The sequence below is a fragment of the Carcharhinus amblyrhynchos genome, chromosome 35, assembly GCF_965287045.1.
Source record: "Carcharhinus amblyrhynchos chromosome 35, sCarAmb.v2.hapA, whole genome shotgun sequence".
Classification (NCBI taxonomy): Eukaryota; Metazoa; Chordata; class Chondrichthyes; order Carcharhiniformes; family Carcharhinidae; genus Carcharhinus; species Carcharhinus amblyrhynchos.
Genome location: NC_137358.1, coordinates 1,475,210 through 1,495,353, shown reverse-complemented (window position 1 = coordinate 1,495,353; position 20,144 = coordinate 1,475,210). Strand labels below are relative to the sequence as shown.

The following is a 20,144-nucleotide window of genomic DNA, read 5'->3' as shown; positions in this document are numbered from 1 at the left end:
TTCATTGGTTGTAAGGCTGCCTTGGGATGTCCTGAGATTGTGAAAAGTGCTGCAGAAATTAAAGTTTTTTTATTTATTTCTATCTTGTGACGTAACATAGTTTAATTATTTTTTGTCCTACCCTTTCTATGATCTCCCCATGCACTGTCCCAGTTCCAATTTAAGGGGAAAGGGAATTGTTCTATTAAGGCACTCTCTCTTGGTTAGTTTTGCCATCTAAAAAAATTAGAATACAAATAGGCTACTTGGTCCCTTTAACCCATTTTTGCTGTTCAGTTATGGTTGATTGATAACTCCATTATTAGGCGGACGTCATCAATACCGCCACCCTTGTGTGAAGACGTGATTCCTGACATCACTCTTGAATGATCAAGTTTTATTATTGTACCCCTTTGATCTGGATTGGCTCAGCGAGGGAACAGTTTCTCTGTACCTAACTGATCAAATCCTTTAATCATTAACACCTCATTCTGTTAAGTAGTGTCTGAACACAGGCTGAGATGACGCACCTCCAATTATTCCACCTTGCCTGTGGTGAGGCAATGAGATGGCCAGCCCCTCTGCCCTGCCTCCCACTGAGATTGTTGGCTAATGATGGGAACATTATTTTCTGTGTTAATGACTCCTCCTGATGCAAGAGAGGTTTTCCACCCCCTAGTCCTGCATTGAGGCCATCACAGCTGCAGAGTACACACACATTATTGATGAGCCACTGCTGACAGAGCTCTGGTTAAAGGTTGACTTTATATACTACTAGATTTGACTGAGCTTTCCACTGAATATTCTTGGCAGTTTCCACCCATTTTCCACTCCTGAGGGTGCTGACTCTTAGCATGGCTTGACAGGGCCAGTTGCTCCCCTGCTTGTTGCCAAAAGCAGTTGGAAAGTCATTTATTGTGAACTTTTGACAATCAGCAAGCTTTTCAACTGCAGGGATATCATAATCAAACTCAAACCTTCTTTCGCCCTCTGTCCGCACATTCAAACTTCCGGTGGGAATTGCCTCTGCTCCTGTCAGGGTGAATCAACCTCAACAACAACCAATGTTTATATTGTGCTCTGAACGCAATGAAATGTCCCAGAGCACAACACGGGACAGGAACATTATAAAACAGAGTCTGACCATAAGGCAATATGTGGTTCAGGGTGGGGCGGCACAATGGCGCAGTGGCTAGCATTGCTGCCTCCCAGTGCCAGGGACCCCAGTTCAAGTCCAGGCTTGTGCCATTGTGCCGCCCTACCCTGAACCACATATTGCCTTATGGTCAGACTCTTGTTTTACAATGTCCCCGTCCCGTGTTGTGCTCTGGGAATTTCATTGTGTTCAGAGCACAATATAAACATTGGTTGTTGTTGAGATTGTTTGTGTGGAGTCTGCGCATTCTCCCTATGTCTGCATGGGTTTCCTCTGGGTGCTCCGGTTTCGTCTCACAGTCCAAAGATGGGCAGTTTTGGTGGATTAGCCATGCTAAATTAACCCTTAATGTCCCAAGATGTGTAGGTTAGGGGGATTAGCAGGGTAAATACTTGGGGTTGTGGGGAATAGGTGTGGGTGGGATTGCCCCTTAGTGTCAGGGGGATTATGTGGGGTTATGGGGATGGGGCCTGGGTGGGACTGTTGTCAGTGAGGACTAGATGGGCCGCATGGCCTCCTTCTGCACTGTAAGGATTCTATAGCTAACATCAGATCAGATGAGCAAAAGCCTTGGTCAAAGTGATAGGTTTTAAGGAGTGGTCTAAAAGAGGAAAGTGAGGCGAAGATGTTTAGGGAGCGTGAGGCCTGGGAATCTGAAGGTAAGGCCACCACTGGTGAAGCACTTATGATTGACAAGGCCCAAAGTTAGAGATGGGCAGATATCTAATAAGGTTATGGGACTGGGAGAGATTGGGAGGGCAGAGATCAAGTATGCTGTGTTTGGCTCAGTCAGTTAAACACGATGAAATAACCGGCAATCTTCTTATTTAGTGAAGAAAATTCAGGGCTGATTAAAAAGCATTCACATCTACTAGACTGGGTGCACACACTATAGCGCAGAGGGCCCAAGTCACTCCTCAAACTTGGCAACCTGACTCACAAGGCCCAGTAAATCTGCCATCTCTCATTCACTGATGAGCCTTGTCTGAACATCACTGCAGGTTGGAAATGTTTGTTCTTAGTGCCCTTGAGACATTGCAAGATACATCTTCTCCCTCCCCTTGAGCAGAGGATCTAGGCTGACACTCACACTGCCAAGGAGTGCTGCACTGTCAGACAGTCAGTACTGAGGGAGTGCCGCACTGTCAGAGAGTCAGTACTGAGGGAGTGCCACATTGTCAGAGGGTCAGTACTGAGGGAGTGCCGCACTGTCAGAGGGTCAGTACTGAGAGAATGCTGTTTTTCAGCCAAACGCTAAACATATTGTAAAGGTTTCCATGAACACTGGACTGAAGAGTAGGGATGCATTTTCCAAGTGTTATGGAGAAAACATTTAACAAAGTACAATATAGCCCAGAAAAAGCCCTTCGGCCCACCAAATCTGTGCTGATGAGCTGTTTTATCTCTGTTCACCTCCCTTTAAAGATACACTTTAAATGCTGCTAATGTGCCTGCTTCCTGGCTGTGTGTTCCAGGCACCCACCATCCTCTAGGTGAAAACATTCCCCTGAACGTCACCCCTTCTTTGACCACAGGTGTGTTGTTCCCTTGTTCAAGAAAGAAAGCAGGGATAATCCAGGAAGTTATCGGCTGGTGAATCTGACATCAGTGAAGATACTGGGGACAGGATATATGCACATTTAGAAGAAAACGGACTAGTTACTGACAGACAGTATGGTTTTGTACAGGGAAGGTCACGTCTACCACCTTGATTTGAATTTTTTGAAAGGTGACAAAGATAATTGATAAGTGATGGGCTGTGGATGTAGTTTGTATGGACAGATCTGCTGAGATTTTCCAGCATTTTCTCTCTTTGAGACAAGAGGGCACAGGCTCAAGATGAGAGGGGGAAAAATTTAAGAACAAAGCAAAGTACATCACAGGATCAGGCCCTTTGACTCTCCAAGCCTGTGCCGCTTATGATGTCCAACTAAAGAAAAACCTTCTGCCCTTACTTGGTCTGTATCTCTCTATTCCCTCCCTGTTCAGGTACCCATACGGATGCCTTTTAAATGTTGTTTATGTGCCTGCTTCCACCATCTCCTCTGGCAGCGATTTCCAGGCACTTCTCACCCTGCGTGAAAAACTTCCCCTGCACATCTCCCTGAAACATTCCCCCTTCCACCTTGAACCTGTGCCCCCTTCTAATTGACATTTCCACCCTTAGAAAAGCCTCTGACAATCCACCCTGTCCATAAGGCGATTGACAAGGTCCCACAAGGCAGACTGGTACAGAAACAAAAATTACATGGGTTTTAGGCTGGCTAGATGGATACAGAACTGGCTTGCTAATGGAACAGTAGAAGTCTCACAACACCAGGTTCAAGTCCAACAGGTTTATTTGGTAGCAGAAGCCACAAGCTTTCAGACCGCTGCTCCTTCATCAGGTGAGTGGGAGTTCTAGTCACAAACAGGGCACATAAAGACACACGCTCAATTTACAAAATAATGGTTGGAATGTGAGTCTTTACAGGTAATCAAGTTTTAAAGACAATGTGAATGGAGAGAGGGTTAAACACAGGTTAAAGAGAAGGGTATTGTCTCCAGCAAGGACAATTAATGAGATTTTGCAAGCCCAAGCAAGTCAAATAGTGTGACGTGAACCCAAGATCCCGGCTGAAGCCATCCTCATGTGCGTGGAACATGGCTATCAGTTTCTGCTCAGTTATTCTACTTTGTCGTGAAGGCTGCCTTGGAGAACGCTTACCTGAAGATCACAGGCTGAATGCCCATGACTGCTGAAGTGTTCCCCATCAGGAAGAGAACACTCTTGCCTGATGATTGTCGAGCAGTGTTCACTCATCCATCGTCATGTTGTCTGCATGGTCTCCCCAATGTACCACGCCATGGGACATCTTTTCCTGCAGTGTATCAGGTAGACAACATTGGCTGAGTTGTAACAGTATGTACCCGTAACTGGTGGTACATACTCTTGCAGCTCAGTCAATGTTGTGTACCTGATACGCTGCAGGAAAGGGATGTTCCTAGGCATGGTACTGTGCTTACCCCAGTCCAATGCCCGCATCTCCATATCTTGGTTATAGAAGACAGGGAGTAGGGATGGAAGGGTATTTTTCAGAACGGAGATCTGTAGCTAATGGTGTTCTGCATGGATCAGTGCTGGGCCCTCTGTTGTCTGTAGTATAGATAAATGATCTGGAGAAAAATGTGGATAGCCTAAACAGTAAGTTTGTGGATAACACAAAGATTGGTGGAGTTGTTGATAGTGCCGGGGATATCAGACAATACAACAGGATATAAATAGATTGGAGACTTGGGCAGAGGAACAGCAGTGGAGTTTAATATGGACAAATGTGAGGTGATGCATTTTGGAGGATCAAATTTAGATGTGAATTATACTGTAAATGGCAGAACGCTTAGGAACATTAACAGACAAAGAAATCTGGATGTGCAAGTTCACAGGTCCTTAAAAGTGGCAACAGATGGCCAAGGAGATTAGGAAGGCATATGGCATGCTTGCCTTCATCAGCTGGGTAGAAGATTTGGGAAATCATGTTGCAGCTATATAAAACCTTGGTTAGGCTGCATTTGGATATTGCGTGCAGTTCTGGTCACCACACTACCGGAATGACGTAAAAGCTTTGGAAAGCACAAAGGAGGTTCAACAGGATGTTGCCTGGTCTCGGGGGCATTGGTTATGAGGAGAGGTTGATTAAACTTGGATTGTTTTCACTGGAAAGACAGTGGGGAGACTTGACAGAGGTCTACAAAACGAGAGGCATGGAGAGGGTGGACTGTCAGAGGCTTTTCCAAAGATGGAAATGTCAATTAGAAGGGGGCACAGGTTCAAGGTGAAAGGGGGAAAGTTTCAGGGAGATGTGCAGGAGAAGTTTTTCACGCAGAGTGAGAGGTGCCTGGAACGCACTGCCAGAGGAGGTAGAGGAAGCAGGCACATAAACAACATTTAAAAGGCATCTGTATGGGTACCTGAATAGGGAGGGAATAGAGGGTTACAGACCAAGTAAGGGCAGAAGGCTTTTCTTTAGTTTAGTTGGGCATCATGAATGACACGGGCTTGAAGAGTCAAAGGGCCTGATCCTGTGATGTACTTTTCTTTGTTCTTAAACTTTTCCCCTTCTTATCTTGAACCTGTGTCCTCTTGTACTCAAAGAGAGAAAATGCTGGAAAATCTCAGCAGATCTGGCAGCATCTGTAAGGCGAGAAAAGAGCTGACATTTCAAGTCCAGTTGACCCTTTCTCAAAGCTGGTCTGCCTTGTGGGCACAGCACTCCGAAAGCTCATGCCATCAAATAAACTTGTTGGACTTCAAGCTGGTGTTGAGAGACCTCTAACTGTGCCCATCCCAGTTCAGGGAAACTTCACAGTAACTTCATTACAGTGTTAATGTAAGCCTTACTTGTGACTAATAAATAAACTTTACTCGAACGCCGGCATCCAAAGATGTGCAAGTTAGGTTGATTGGCTATGCTAAAATTGCTCCTTAGTGTCCTGAGATACATAAGTTAGAGGGATTAGCGGGTATATATGTAGGGATATGGGGGTAGGCAGTGGGTGGGATTGTGGTCGGTGCAGACTCGATGAGTCCAATGGCCCCTTTCTGCATTGTATGTTCTATGTTTCTATCTCCACATCGTGGGACCTTATCAACTGCCTCACTAAAGTCCATATAAACTACATCCACGGCACTTCCCTGGTGTGGTTGACCTTCCCACCCTGGGGGTGGAAGAGGCCTCTGACTATCTAACTTGTCTGTGCCTCCCATATCCTTCAATGGATATCATTGCAAGAGGCGATTTTGGAGGGGGCGGGGGCGGAGGCGGAGTTAATGGGATCTTGCTGTGCACAAATTGGCTACCACATTTCCTGCAAGTGAGTAGGTTAGGCTGGGGTTCTGGAAGGTTCTATATCGGACACTGAGTTAGTTTCTCTCCAGTTGTTGAAGGCCAGTTAATTTGGGATGAAGTGGTCCTCTCAGCGCCGCTGGATACCGTTGCTGGGGCGCTAACCCCGCACCTTGACAACCGAACAGCTCCCCCCCAGGGCCCGAGGCCGAGGGCCCGGCAGGAACAGGAGGCACCGTTCCACCCTCACTAATATGAAAAGCCAAGGGAAAGATCAAACCTGAATGAAGTCAAAGCTGCCGAACGCCCGCCTCGCCTCGCCTCAGGATCAAATCCCGCCCACCGGCGACTAGGCCGCCCACCCGCCACTGACTGACAGCCCCCTCGGCCAATAGGGAGCGCCGAACAGGATCGGTGACCAATCAGCCATGGGGGGAGGTGGGACCGCAAAGCCCCGCCCCTCAGGTCCGCTGTGAGAGACGTCCACGCCGACCAATGGACTACCGATCTTCCTGAACACCGACCAATTACCGTTGGGAAGAGGCGGGATTCCAAGTTCCGCACCTCATGCCCGCTGTGAGTGACGTCCACTCTGACCAATGGAACGCCGACGATCCTGAACAGTGACCAATCAACGTGAGGAGAGGCGGAACTCCAAGTCCCGCCCCTCACACCTGCTGTGAGTGGCGTCCACCTTGCCCAATGAATGACCGAAGATCTGAAGGGGGAACCAATCAGCATCAAAGAAGGCAGGACTTGAAGCACCGCCCCTCAAGCCTCCTTTAAGTAGCATCACCTCTGACCAATGAGATGTCGACGGGACAGAAAATTGGCCAATCGACGCCAGAGGAGGGCGGGACCACAACTCCGCCCCAGGCCCTCTCTGAGTGGCATCCAGACCAGCCAATGACGGATCGAGGTGCTGGCGGGGTAGCCAATGGGATGCTGCTAAGGGCGGGACATCCGGCGGTTGCTGGGGCCCCGGATTCTGTGCCTGACAACGGCCGGAGCGGCGGCGGCAACGGCAACGGCAACAGCAGCAGGGCCTAAGCCCAGGTGAGTCCATCCCGGATCTAGCTTGGCACCGGGCCTGAAGGAGAGACGGCGGGCCTCGGGGTCTCCAGTTCTCTCCAGTCATGGGGGTGGATGGATATGAGAGGAGTTGCATTTGTGTAGCGCCTAGCAGCCTTCTCAGGACATCCCAGTAAAGCCCCTTTGGGGTACGATGTGTGGCCGCTGCTGTAATGTAGGAAACAGCAGCCAGGGTATGCACAGCAAGATCCCACACACAACCATGGGAGAATGACTGGACAGCCTGGTTAATGCTGAGGGAGGGAGGGAGGAAGGAGGTCATTCATAGGGGGCACGGTGCCCAGCTCGGCTCCAGGACCCGACACATCCAGCCGCCTCCCACCCTCCTCAATGTACACCGAGGACAAGACAATGCAAGACCAGTGGTTAATTGGTGGGGCACAGTGGTTAGCATTGCTGCCTCACAGGGCCAGGGACCCAGATTCCATTCCCGGCTTGGGCCACTGTCTGTGTGGAGTCAGTGTTCTCCCTGTGTCTGCGTGGGTTTCCTGCGGGTGCCCTGGTTTCCTCCCACAGTCAGGAAGCCGTGCTGGTTACGGTGCATCGGATGTGCTAAATTCTCCCTTAGTGTACCCGAACAGGCGCTGGATTGTGGCAACAAGGGGATTTTCACAGTAACTTCATTGCAGTGTTAATCTAAGCCTACTTGTGACACTAATAAATAAAAACTTAAACAGTATTCAACCGATGTCAAGTCTTGAAGACTGGATGCAATGTGGTTAACATTGTTATCTCACGGTGCCAGAATGTGGGTTCAGTTCCTGGCTTGGGTCACCATCTGTGTGGAGTCTGTATGTTCTCCACGTGTCTGCATAGGTTTCTGCCGGGTGCTCCGGTTTCCTCCCACGCTCTAAAGATGTGCGAATTAGTTATTTTGGTATTGCTAAATTGCCCCTTAGTGTCCAAAGATTTGTGGGTTTGATGGATTAACCATGCTAAATTTGTGGGGTTACGGGAATAGGGAAAGACCTAGGTAACATGTTCTTGTCAGAAAGTCGATGGGCCGACTGGCCTTTCAGAGGTGTGTCTTCATGTGATGCTCCTTTCCTGATGGCTGAAGACGGCAATCTTTGAGAGGCAGGTTCTGCCACATGAATTTGCCAAGCAATGTTGTGGTTGTTGATAAGTTGGCATCTGTTGCCAAGACACTGTAACCACAGACCATCATGTTGGTGCACACCAACCCACACCAAGCGTCTCCATTTTTCTCTGGCATTGGCTCATGACTCCCATCTCGTGATAATTTAAAAAAAATTTACTCCTCTCTTAAAGTTACAAAGCCAATACTCAGAATGGACTGAGCGGACCCAAGTCCATTCCTTGCTTAATCCAAAAACTGCATTCAAATTCCAACTGAATCCAATTCAAGGTCCCCACAAGCGAGACATACAAGTTCCAAGCTGACAAGATAAGGCATTGCATCTCGCCTCGGGCTTGATCTGATGATTGATCTTGGCCATAACGTCTAGGGCTTGGGATTTGCGCATTCCACAGTCAATTGGCTATAACTACCTCACCCTACAGAAAGTCCTTGGGTATGTGACCATCTTTCATCCTGCAAACAATAGTTAGCACTGCTGCCTCAGAGCACCAGGGGCCTGGGTTCAATTCCAGCCTTGGGTGACTTTGCAGAGTCTGCATGTTTTCCCCGTATCTGTGCGAGTTTCCTCTGGGTGCTTCGGTTTCCCCTCTCAGTCCAATAATGTGCTGGTTAGGTAGATTTGCCATGCTAAATTGCCCCTTGTTGTCCAAAGATATTCAGCTTTGGTGGATTGGCGGGTAAATATGTGGGGTTATGGGAATAGGGTGAGGGAATTGGCCAGGATAAGATGCTTAGTCAGGGAGTTGGTTCGGACTCAATGGGCCAAATGGCCTCCTTCTGCACTGTAGGAATTCTATGAAACCATGAAGTATAGGAAATGTGGCAGTGAGTTTGCGTACAGCAAAATGCTACAGTTAGCAAGGTGATAATGACCAGATCATATATTTTAGTGGTTAGAAGGATATATATTTATTCTGGGGTAAATAAGGAGGAACGGAACCTGAGGACACAGATTGAAAGTAATTAGTAAAAGAAGGAGAGGGTTAAACTTTATTTATTAGTCACAAGTGGGCATACGTCCACAGTTCAAAGATGTGCAGGTTAGGTGCATTGGCCATGCTAAATTGCCCCCTAGTGTCAGGGGAACAAGCTAGAATGAATGCCTGCCGTTATGTCTGGGTGTGGTCAGTGCAGACTCAATGGGCTGAATGGCCTCCTTCTGCACTGTAGGGATTCTATGATTCTGTATTCACCTCCAGCCCCAGATCCGCATGTAAATTCACGCTGCTGTAATTCTGGTCTCTTGAATGTTCCCGATCTTAAATGCCCCACTATTGGTAGCTATGATGTCTGCTCCCTGAATTCGAAACTTTGGAATTCCCTCCTTAAGCCTCTTCAGCTCTCAACCTCTCTGTCTTCCGCGGCGACACTTTGCAAAGCTTTCCCCTCTGACTAAACTGATGCCTGGTGTCTGATTTTAGTTGGTGTCGCTTCTGGGAAGCACCCTGGCATGTTTAGTTACATTAAAGGTGCTATATCAATGCAACTTGTTGGGTTGAGGGAAGTGGAAAAATCAGCCATGGTTTCTCTGACCACTGGGCGGTGATGTGATGCGTCGCCTGGCGGTTTTGGTTCTGGCTCTGAGTGCTGTCGTATCTTTCGTCAACTGTTTCAGTTCCCACTGAGAGCTTGTGAAGAGGGTAGCCTAGAATGAGGTAGCAAACTATCTGATGTGTGCTGTTATGTTTGGATGCAATAGATCAGTAACATATGCTGCATTCTCTCCGATAGAATTGAGCGAGATTTCTTTAGGAAAGGAAGTTAATTCTGCTTTTTATTTGGTTTGAAATCAATCACTTTGTTTCGACTGGAAGGGCTGAACCGGGGGAAAGGTGTAATGTGGAAACCAACTTCTTCCATAGTTCAGTGGGTAGATGTAATAATACGTGATGTGATACTGAATCTTTTAAACCACAACAATCCTCCTTACTCTGAAAATAATTTTTAAAAATTTCATGGGATGTGGCTGTCACTGGCTGGGCCCAGCAGTTAGTGCCCATCCCTAATTGCCCCTTGAGAAGGTGGTGGTGAGCTGCCTTCTTGAACCCACTGCAGTCCCTGTGGTGTGGGTAGACCCACAGCACTGTTAGGGAGAGTTCTAGGATTTTGACCCAGTGACAGTGAAGGAACGGCCGATATATTTCTAAGTCAGGATGGTGTGTGGCTTGGAGAGGAGTGTGCAGGTGATGGTGTTCCCAGGCACCTTGTCCTTCTGGATGGTAATATCGAGCATTGGATTATGGACGGTTTGCAAATTCTGCCGGAATGCACCTCGATCATTTTATGGCTTCAGATTTTGACATTCCCATAATTTTATTATCCATTCATGGGACATGGGTGTCACTGGCTGGGCCAGCATTTATTGCCCATCCCTAGTTGCCTGAGGGCAGTTGAGAGTCACCCACATTGCTGTGACTCTGAAGTCGCATGTAGGCCAGACCGGGTAAGGATGGCAGATTCCCTTCTCTAAAGGGCATTAGCGAACCAGATGGGTTTTTCCAACAATCGACAATGGTTTCATGGTCATCAGTAGATTCTTAATTCCAGATATTTTTAATTGAATTCAATTCCGCCGCTTGCTGTGGTGGAATTTGAACCCGGTCCTCAGAACATTAGCTGAGTTTCTGGAGTAATAGTCTAGCGATAATACCAGCAGGCCATCAGCTCCCCCTAAATCCAGTGCTGCCTTAATTTTATAAGTTTTGAACAAATGACACACAGCATGTATACCAGGGAGAAAAGTCCACAGGGTTAGGAATGAGATTTGACTAATTTCTGGTTTAATAATGTTGTTTTGTGGGTTACGGGCCACAGTATATCAATCACCTGTAGGTCTTGGTGAACCTCATAGACTTTGTCATATCACAGGCAGGCTCATGAGTTTTGGAGAATATTTTAGCTTCGTTGCTAGGGTTATCGATGCTTGGTATCTTTCTGAAGCTAACCCAAGTGGTTGTCGTGAGTCTGACTGTGGCAAACAGTACAATTTGTTTAGACTTTTTTGGGCAAATCAAATGAATGAGCAAAGGGACAATTTGTTAATATCCTTACATGGGTTTCATTGGAGGCAATATTCCACGTAAATGACTCAGATCTTCTTCACCCACAAGGGGAGTGTGCGATTAAACGGATTGAGAAAGTCTCCCTTGTTATAGTTTAAGTGATAAACATGGAATAAAAACAGGAAATGCTGGAAAGAATCAGCAGGTTTGGCAGCATCTGTGGAGAGAGAAAGAGAGTTAATGTTTAGAATCCATACAAGTATCCTGTTTTTATTTCAGATTTTAATTTTGTTTTTATTTTATTGCCAGCATCCACAATATTTTGATTTTCTATAATTTTCAGACTTTCTGAAATGGAGATATTAACAACCTTTGCTTTCCTGAAAGGAATCGAGTTTATGCAGAATGGCAGAACCCGAGGTAAAGAAGGAAGATGCAGATTCCAGGCGAGTTCAAACCTTCCCAATCGTCAGGGTGAGTTTCTCTTTAAGCTGCATGAACCCCCTTCCCAGCTGAGAGAGAGGAATTCAACGGCCTATCCAACACATGGTCGAAGCCAGACGCTGCCTCTGATTGTGGAGCTGGTCCCCAACAATTTGGTGCTTAACTGTTCCTGTCTAACTGTTAACTGTCGAATGCAAGGAATCCTGTCTTGATAAATGAAACTTATCAAGACAGGTGCATTAGACGGACGCACGCTCGATATGAGTTAACCTCTTGTCAATCTCACCAAGGTCAGGTCACAGGCAGTAACTGTAATGTTCATTAATTAATTAACTGGTGCTCTCATGCTAAAAAATAATAATTTAACTTTCATTTTCAGCTTGAAGAAGTGACTTGTCCTGCCAGTTTGGGATGTTGTTCTGATTGAAGGCAGAGGGGTAAAGTGGACTAAATAAAATCATTCACTTTCAGCTACTGCCACAACATGCGAGAGGATTATCAGTAAATGGCGTTAATTGTGGTGGTGAACTTTTGTCTCACTCGCACACACATCCCTGCTGGATGTTCAGTCATTGGTTAAGCAATCCTTGAATGGCTAGTTGTCCGAAAAGAACTCTGTGGCCAGATTTTAAGTGACCCTAAAAAGTCTCACCTCTTCAATCCAACAAAGTATTTTCCTGCAGGAATTTTACATTCACTGCCATCCTCTCGTTAACAAGCTCCTGGCGAGCTTTGTCAGATGTAGCCTATGTCACTTTGTGACTCTGATCTTGTGAGGAATTATTAATCCAAATTATGGAGCCTGTGGAGGGGGGATTCCTGTGCAAGTGTCTTTGGAACGTTGCGATCCATTTTAAAATGGATATCCACCACAGTGTGAGTTGCCTCTAATCTCACTCAAAAAGGCAACCTCTTTCAGGAGATTCGGGAAGTTAAGATTTATTTATTAATCACAAGTAGACTTGTATCCTGTTTGGGTACACTGAAGGAGAATTTAGCACGGCCAGTGCTCCTAACCAGCATGTCTTTTGGACTGTGGGAGGAAACTGGAGCACCCAGAGGAAACCCACGCAGACACAGCAAGAACGTGCAGACTCCATGCTGACAGTGACCCAAGCTGGGAGTCGAACCCAGGTCCCTGGCGCTGTGAAGCAGCAGTGCTAACCACCGTGCCGCCCATGGAAAATGGGGGAATTTTCACATGAATGCACACGAATGACTGTGCTGAAGAATGTTGTTGGGACAAAGCATACGGAGCTTAACTGCATACTGTGCGAGGGTGTTGGATTCAGGAATTCTCCAGCCGTACACGCCACCGCTATAAGTGAGAATGGAGAATTTGGTGCTCAGCCAAATCTCCAATCACTGCAGTGGGACTGGAGAATCCGCCAGCTTGGACAGCTGGAAAATTCCTCACACGATGTCCAAAATTGCAAAGTTATTCCATAAACCTATACCCACATCCTTCAGATTAAATTCAGTTTGTGTAAATTACTCCTGTGTATTACGGGAAAATGTCCTCATTAACTGTAACTTCTGTAGCTCAATTTGAATACAAGTGGCATGCACAGTTCTTCATTCAGTGAAAGCTGAAAGTGTACCTTCTGTTTTCAGTATTGCGATATGCCAGAGGAAATGAAAGTGGAAACTATGGAATTGTGTGCCACAGCTTGTGAGAAATTTTCTGCAAACAATGAGGTGAGGGCATTTTGCTGAGATTATATGTCCAGCTAGTTTGTGGATGGGAGGCTGGTTGGAGATGTCTTGATCTGTGTGTGTGCGTGCGTGTGCCAAGACTGTTTCTGCACAAGTTCAATATTCTCCTTAACCTGCGTGGGTACAGTGCCATCGAACAATCCACTCACCTGATGAAGGAGCAGCGCTCCGAAAGCTCGTGATTCCAAATAAACCTGTTGGACTTTAACCTGGTATTGTGAGACTTTCTTACTGTGCCCACCCCAGTCCAACGCCGGCACCTCCACATCATGACAAAATAATCTGGAAGGGACAGCAGAAGGCAACACAGACCATCTACAACACAGGAATTGGAGGCAGTATTGAATGCAGCACAAAACTGTATAGCTCAGGAAACTAATAGGTTTCTGCTCTGTGATAGCCAGCATTCTTGTTCCTGATTAATATCTGGATATTCTGTTAGAATATATGTGTCTTTGTGTCTGTTTCGATCTTACCGAGATGCCCTTCATGATCCAATTCCTTGCCAATGCTCAGTCTCTTTAGTCTCTCAGCGGGGACAGCTATGTGTGTGAACTCAAAGAACTTCTGCCCAACAAAACCAGCCTCTTTCTGAAGAGGAGAGTGGTAATAAACAGAATTTTTTAGTGGAGTGGCTAGAGGTATGAACCTTTGTGTTCACGTACCTCTGCTGTGAAAGTCCACTTGATAACTCTTCCTGGATTCTGTGAAAAGGGAACATAGTCACTTCCTGTAATGCAACACCGCTTTACGCCTCTCAAACCTACTCCACCCTCGTGCTGTCTTTGTCTCTGTTCCTCTTCCTCTTGATAGTGGACGTGATCAGTGTTCTCTGGATGCAGGGGAAGATAACAAGGCTGAAGTAGTTGCCCATCTCCAGCTGCCTGGAAAAATACCGATGAGTCTTTTCTTTGAAGGGCTCCAGTCCTTGTGTGAAGGAGTCTTTTTCCAGAGTGTTGCGGGGTGGGAGGAGAGGTGTCCCGGTTTAACTATGAGAGTGTGGCCTGTGTGATAACACCGTAGTCTCTCGGATTTACTGTCTGCTCCTTCTGTTCCATTCAGTGGAGTAAGTAGCTTGGGGAGGAATGCATAAAGAAAAGGTACAATGTGATTGATTGTAAGACACTGCACATCTATTCTGTTGGTGTGTTTCCAATAATCTGGCAGAGGTGAGGGATCTGGAGTATTCAATATTGTAACCAGCAGCCCTCAATCTGCCAGCTCAACCAATCAATACATGACCACAATTTCCATCCCGATCAGGGAGCCCCAGCCCTGTTGGACTTGCCACTAATATAGAGATGGTCTGAATACGTAACTCCACATCTCTACCCCCTCTCCTCCAACATGTGTGTGCTCCTACGTCGCCAATCAATAACTTTGCTTGAGAGGGTGATTGTGAGCTGGTTTCTTGAATCGCTGCAGTCCCTGAGGTGTACATACAACCACTGTGCTGTTAGGGAGGGTGTTCCAGTTTCGATCCAGTGATAGTGAAGGAATGGTGATATATTTCCAAGTCTGGTTAGCAAGCAACTTGGTGGGGAGCCTCCAAGTAGTGGTAAAGTAAAGTTTATTTATTAGTCACAAGTAAGATTTACATTAACACTGCAATGAAGCTACTGTAAAAATTTCCCGAGTTGCCACTCAAGCACCTGTTTGGGTCAGTGCGCCTAGCCAGCACGTTTTTTGGATTGTGGGAGGAAACCGGAGCACCCAGAGGAAACCCACGCAGACATGGGGAGAATGTGCAGACACTTCCTGCAGGGAGTGACCCAAGACCGGGTCCTTGGTGCTATGAGGCAGCAATGCTAACCACTGCGCCTGGTGTTCCCAGGCATCTGCTGCCCTTGTCCTTCGAGATGATGTTGGTCATAGATTTGGAAAGTGCTGTGTAAAGAGCCTTGCTGCATCTTATAGATGGTACACACGGCTGCCACTGTGCGTCGGTGGTGAAGAGAGTGGGTGTTTGTGGAAGGGGTGCCTCTCAAGTGGGGCTGCTTTGTCATAGATGGTGTTGAGTTTCTTGAGTGTTGTTGGAGCCGTACCCATCCAGGCAAGTGGAGAGGGTTCTGTCACACTGACCTGCGTCTTGTAGATGGTGGACAGGCTTTGGGGAGTCAGGCAGTGAGTTACTTGCCTTAGGATTCCTATTATTGGACCAGTTCTCATACACACACACAGTATTTTTGTGGCTATAGTGATAATGGAGTTATTGACTCGTGGCAGTGATTAATCTCTATCGTTGAGTCGACAACAGACTTGGGCGTGAGGTGAGGGGAAAGTCCCTGTAGTGGAGAGCTTTGGGAACCATAGCTTCAAACTTACCCGTGCCTCTTAACCGCCACTCCCTGCAGGAATTACTCCGATGATGTTGTGTGGTTTTATTATGTTGTTATAAATGACCAAATTCTGCTGCCCAAAGGCAGAGTTCCCCTGAATTGGCAGCACCACTTCCCAGCTTCAAATAATCGTTTCATCTCTTCCACAGACTGCAGCCAAAATGATCAAGGAAACCATGGACAAGAAATTTGGGGCTTCCTGGCACGTGGTGGTCGGCGAAGGGTTCGGGTTTGAAGTCACTCACGAAATGAAGAACATTCTCTACATGTATTTTGGGGGCAACATGGCAGTGTGTGTGTGGAAGTGCACATAACGCCAGGGGCCGGTGGACAGAACAGTGACGCTGACTCTCCTCCCATCTGCCACTGTCTCTGAACCGCACAAAGAGCACTGATTCAATGCCGTCACTGCGCTGGGTTCACCCTGCAAACAGAGCACCTGCTGTTTGAAAAGGTACTAAACATTTCTCCCAGTGTTGGCCGCAGCGTGGACACAGACTGAAGAGTATTTTTAACCTCTTTTTTTTTAATAATAAAGTTCCAAATTTAAATGGTCAAACAGGAATCCCTGCCCCATTCAGTGGGATTTTGCAATATTGTCTGGAATAGTAACAAAGCGAATGAGCTGCAGTGCTTAATGTAACTTTAAAAAATCTCTCTTCCCTTACTTCCTGGCAACCAAAATAATGCATTAATTTCCGAAGGGCTTTCCCCTGGCCTGACATCAGAGTGTGAGCCTTGATTGTGTCGTCATTGACGCGGTAACCACCATTTTAGATTGAAGTGGAATGGTGCAGACATTCCTGGGTGAGGCAGGGAGAAAGCAGATTACAAGAAGAGTTTCACCAGCCCTCCAGCCCGTGGTTAGTTAGCCTCTCGTCATGAAATGTAATTGAGATTCTGTCCAGCTTATTTTTTTTTGATGCAAGTTCCAGGAAATGGGAAGGGGAGACAAGAGATTGCAGTCTATTTTAATGTTAGAAAAAACTGTTTCTCATTTCAGGATCACTTCTTACCAGCTCTGTGGATGAGCGAATCACAGGCCCTCGGGCCTGTTTCTAAATATTTGCATTTTTTAAAACAACTTTTCGAGATACTGTAACGGAAATGTTCTCACTTGTACCTTCATAGGTTTTAATAAAAAAACACTATTTGAAATGTATTCATTGTGTCATATTCCAGTTCGCAGGCCCTAACTGCCTCCTCTTCACCATGGATGTGTGATCTCGCTGCACCTCCACCCCACACCAGGACAGCCCGAGAGCTCTTCGCTTCTTTCTTGAAAAGAGGCCTGAACAATTCCCACCCACCACCACCACTCCTCCCTCCCTGGCTGAACTCGTTCTCTCTCTCAACAACCTCTCCTTTAACTCGTCCCGCTTTCTCCAAATCAAAGGAGTAGCAATGGGTACCCGCTTGGGTCCTATACGCTTGTCTTTTTATGGGGTATTTGGAACATTCCTTGTTCCAAGCCTACCCAGGTCTCCTCCCACAACTCCTTCACCGGTACATCGACTGTTTTGGTGCATCTTCATGCTCTTGTCCAGATCTGGAAAAATTCATCAACTTTGCTTCCAGTTTCCACCCCTCCATCGGATTCACCTGATCCATCTCAGACACTTCCCTTCCCTTCCCTGACCTTTCTGTCTCCATTTCTGATAATAGACTACCTATCAGCTCTTTTCTCTCCTTACAGATGCTGCCAGACCTGCTGAGATTTTCCAGCATTTTCTCTTTTGGTTTCAGACTCCAGCATCCACAGTAATTTGCTTTTATCCAGTGATTTATTTAATCTTTAATTAGGGAAAGGAGCAGATGTTAGATTGAGATCGGTGTTAGAATCAATCATGAGCTGGGCACTCAGACAAGCACAGGTAACTGGGGAGAGTCAGCATGGTTTTAAGAACATAAGAACATAAGAAATAGGAGCAGGAGTAGGCCATCTAGCCCTTCGAGCCTGCCCCGCCATTCAATAAGATCATGGCTGATCTGTCGTGGCTCAGTTCCACTTTCCCGCCCTCTCCCCATAACCCTCAATCCCTTCTCTTATCAAAAACCCATCAACCCGCTTCTTAAAAATATTTAGCGAGGCAGCCTCCACCACTTCAACGGGCAGAGAATTCCAGAGATTCACCACCCTTTGAGTGAAGAAGTTCCTCCTCAACTCCGTTCTAAACCGCCTCCCCTTTATCTTGAGGCTGTGCCCCCTAGTCCTACTGTCTTTTTTGAGCGGGAAGAGTCTCTCCACCTCTATCCTATCCATCCCATTCATCATCTTATACGTCTCAATGAGATCTCCCCTCATTCTTCTAAACTCTAACGAGTACAAGCCTAGTTTATTCAGCCTCTCCTCATAGCTCAATCCCCTCAACTCCGGTATCAGCCTAGTAAACCTCCTCTGCACTCCCTCCAGGGCCAAAATATCCTTGCGCAGGTGCGGCGCCCAAAACTGCACACAGTACTCCAGCTGCGGCCTCACCAATGCCCTATACAGCTGCAGCAAGACCTCCCTACTTTTATATTCAATCCCCCTCGCTATGAAGGCCAGCATCCCATTCGCCTTCCTGACCACCTGCTGCACCTGCAAGCTGGGTTTTTGCGACTCATGCACAAGGACCCCGAGGTCCCTCTGCACCGTCGCCTGCTGCAGTTTTTCGCCACGTAAGTAATAGTCCTTCCTACCATTCTTCCTACCAAAGTGGACCACCTCACACTTGCCAACATTAAATTCCATTTGCCATTTCCTGGCCCATTCGCCCAGCCTATCTAGATCCTTCTGCAGACTCTCCACACCCTCCGCACAATTTGCCGTTCCCCCAATCTTGGTGTCATCAGCAAATTTCGACACCCTGCACTCGGTTCCCTCCTCCAGATCATCTATATAAATGGTAAATAGCTGAGGCCCCAGCACTGACCCCTGGGGCACCCCACTAGTCACCATCCGCCAATCCGAATGCAAATCATGTTTAACCAATTTACTAGAGTTCTTTAAAGGTGTAACGTGCTGTGGATAAAGGGGGACCTGCACATGCACTGTACCTGGATTTCCAGGAAGTATTTGATAAAGTGCCACATCACATGTTTCAAAAAATAAAAAGCTCATGGTGTAGGGGACACATATTAGCATGGATAGAAGATTGGCTGGTAGTGAACAGAGAGTATGCATAAATGGGTCTTTTTTTGATTGGGATATTATACGTGGAGTTCCCAGGGGTCTGTGCTGGGGCCTCAACTCCTTACAATGTGCACCAATGACTCAAATGAGGGGAACAAAGCACGGTAGCTAAAATCGTAGATGACACAAAAATTGGTGGGAAAGTATGTTGTGGAGAAGACATTCAGAGTTTGTAGATAGATATAAATAGGTGAGTGGGGAAAAATCTGGCAGGTAGAGTACAGTGTGGGAAAGTGTGGCAGGAAAAATGAAAAAAGCAGAATGTTTCCTAAACAAGGCATGGCTGCAGATTTCCGATGTTCAGAGGGATCTCGCTGTTCTTATGCATGAGTCACAAAACTAAAGAACAAAGAGAAATATGACACAGGAACAGGCCCTTCGGCCCTCCAAGCCTGTGCTGGTCATGATGCCCTAACTCAACTTAAAAAAACCTGCCCCTATTTGGTCTCTATCCCTCTATTCCCTCCCCATTCATGTGCCTGTCCAGATGCCTCTTAAATGTTGCTAATGTGCCTGCTTCCAGCACCACCTCTGGCAGTGCGTTCCAGGCACCCACCACTCTGTGTGAAAAACCTCCCCTGCACATCTCCCTTAAACTTTTCCCGTCTCACCCTGAGCTTGTGTCCTCTTGTAATTGGGGGGAAAAAGCCTCTGACTGACCCTGTCTGAGCCTCTCATAATTTTGTAGACCTCTATCGGGTCTCTCCCCTCAGCCTCCGTCTTTCCAGTTAAGAAAAATCTGTAAAACCATAGCTACACAAACTAACTCCAGTATTTATTGTGATAAAGTTCATTTATCCACTAGATGGAGCATTTTATTAATGTTTCAGGTATTTCCCTAACATATTTTCTAACTACAGCAGCCATCATTCAGGGACTGGAATATAAACTATTTACAAACAGCACCCACCCTCGTTAACTCAATTAACGGTTTCCAAGTCAGAGGGTTGAGGGTTTGAGCCCCCACTCTGGGAATGGACCTTATAATTCAGGCAGACACTGGCCACTGAGGGAGCTCTGGATTGTCAGGTGAACAAAGTAGAGTTAAGGTTTATTTATTAGTCACAAGTAAGGCTTACATTAACACTGCAATGAAGTTACTGTGAAATTCCCCTAGTCGCCACAATCTGGCGTAATGCACCTAACCAGCATGTCTTTCAGACTGTGGGAGGAAACCAGAGAACCTGGAGGAAACCCACACAGACATGGGAAGAACGTGCAGACTCCACACAGACAGTGACCCAAGCTGGGAATCAAACCCAAGTCCCTGGTGCTGTGAGGCAGCAGTACTAACCACTGTGTCACCCCAACAGTTG

At 46.7% G+C, this 20,144-nt stretch overlaps 1 protein-coding gene across 1 annotated transcript; it reads left to right on the top strand.

Moving 5' to 3' along the window:
* Positions 1 to 6,973: 6,973 nt before the first annotated feature.
* Positions 6,974 to 16,815, top strand: LOC145361610 (dynein axonemal light chain 4-like). Its single transcript, XM_080217466.1, has 4 exons — positions 6,974 to 7,014; positions 11,542 to 11,628; positions 13,213 to 13,296; positions 15,803 to 16,815. The coding sequence occupies exons 2-4, from the start codon at positions 11,560 to 11,562 to the stop codon at positions 15,965 to 15,967; spliced, it is 318 nt and encodes a 105-aa protein (XP_080073592.1). The 5' UTR covers positions 6,974 to 7,014; positions 11,542 to 11,559; the 3' UTR covers positions 15,968 to 16,815.
* Positions 16,816 to 20,144: the final 3,329 nt, after the last annotated feature.

What these genes read in the sequence shown, in the direction of transcription:
- LOC145361610 (XM_080217466.1), top strand. Translation starts at nt 11,560, where the DNA reads ATGGCAGAACCCGAGGTAAAGAAGGAAGATGCAGATTCCAGGCGAGTT. An exon ending in AAACCTTCCCAATCGTCAGG is followed by an intron (nt 11,629 to 13,212) that starts GTGAGTTTCTCT and finishes TTCTGTTTTCAG; the next exon opens with TATTGCGATATGCCAGAGGA. An exon ending in AATTTTCTGCAAACAATGAG is followed by an intron (nt 13,297 to 15,802) that starts GTGAGGGCATTT and finishes TCTCTTCCACAG; the next exon opens with ACTGCAGCCAAAATGATCAA.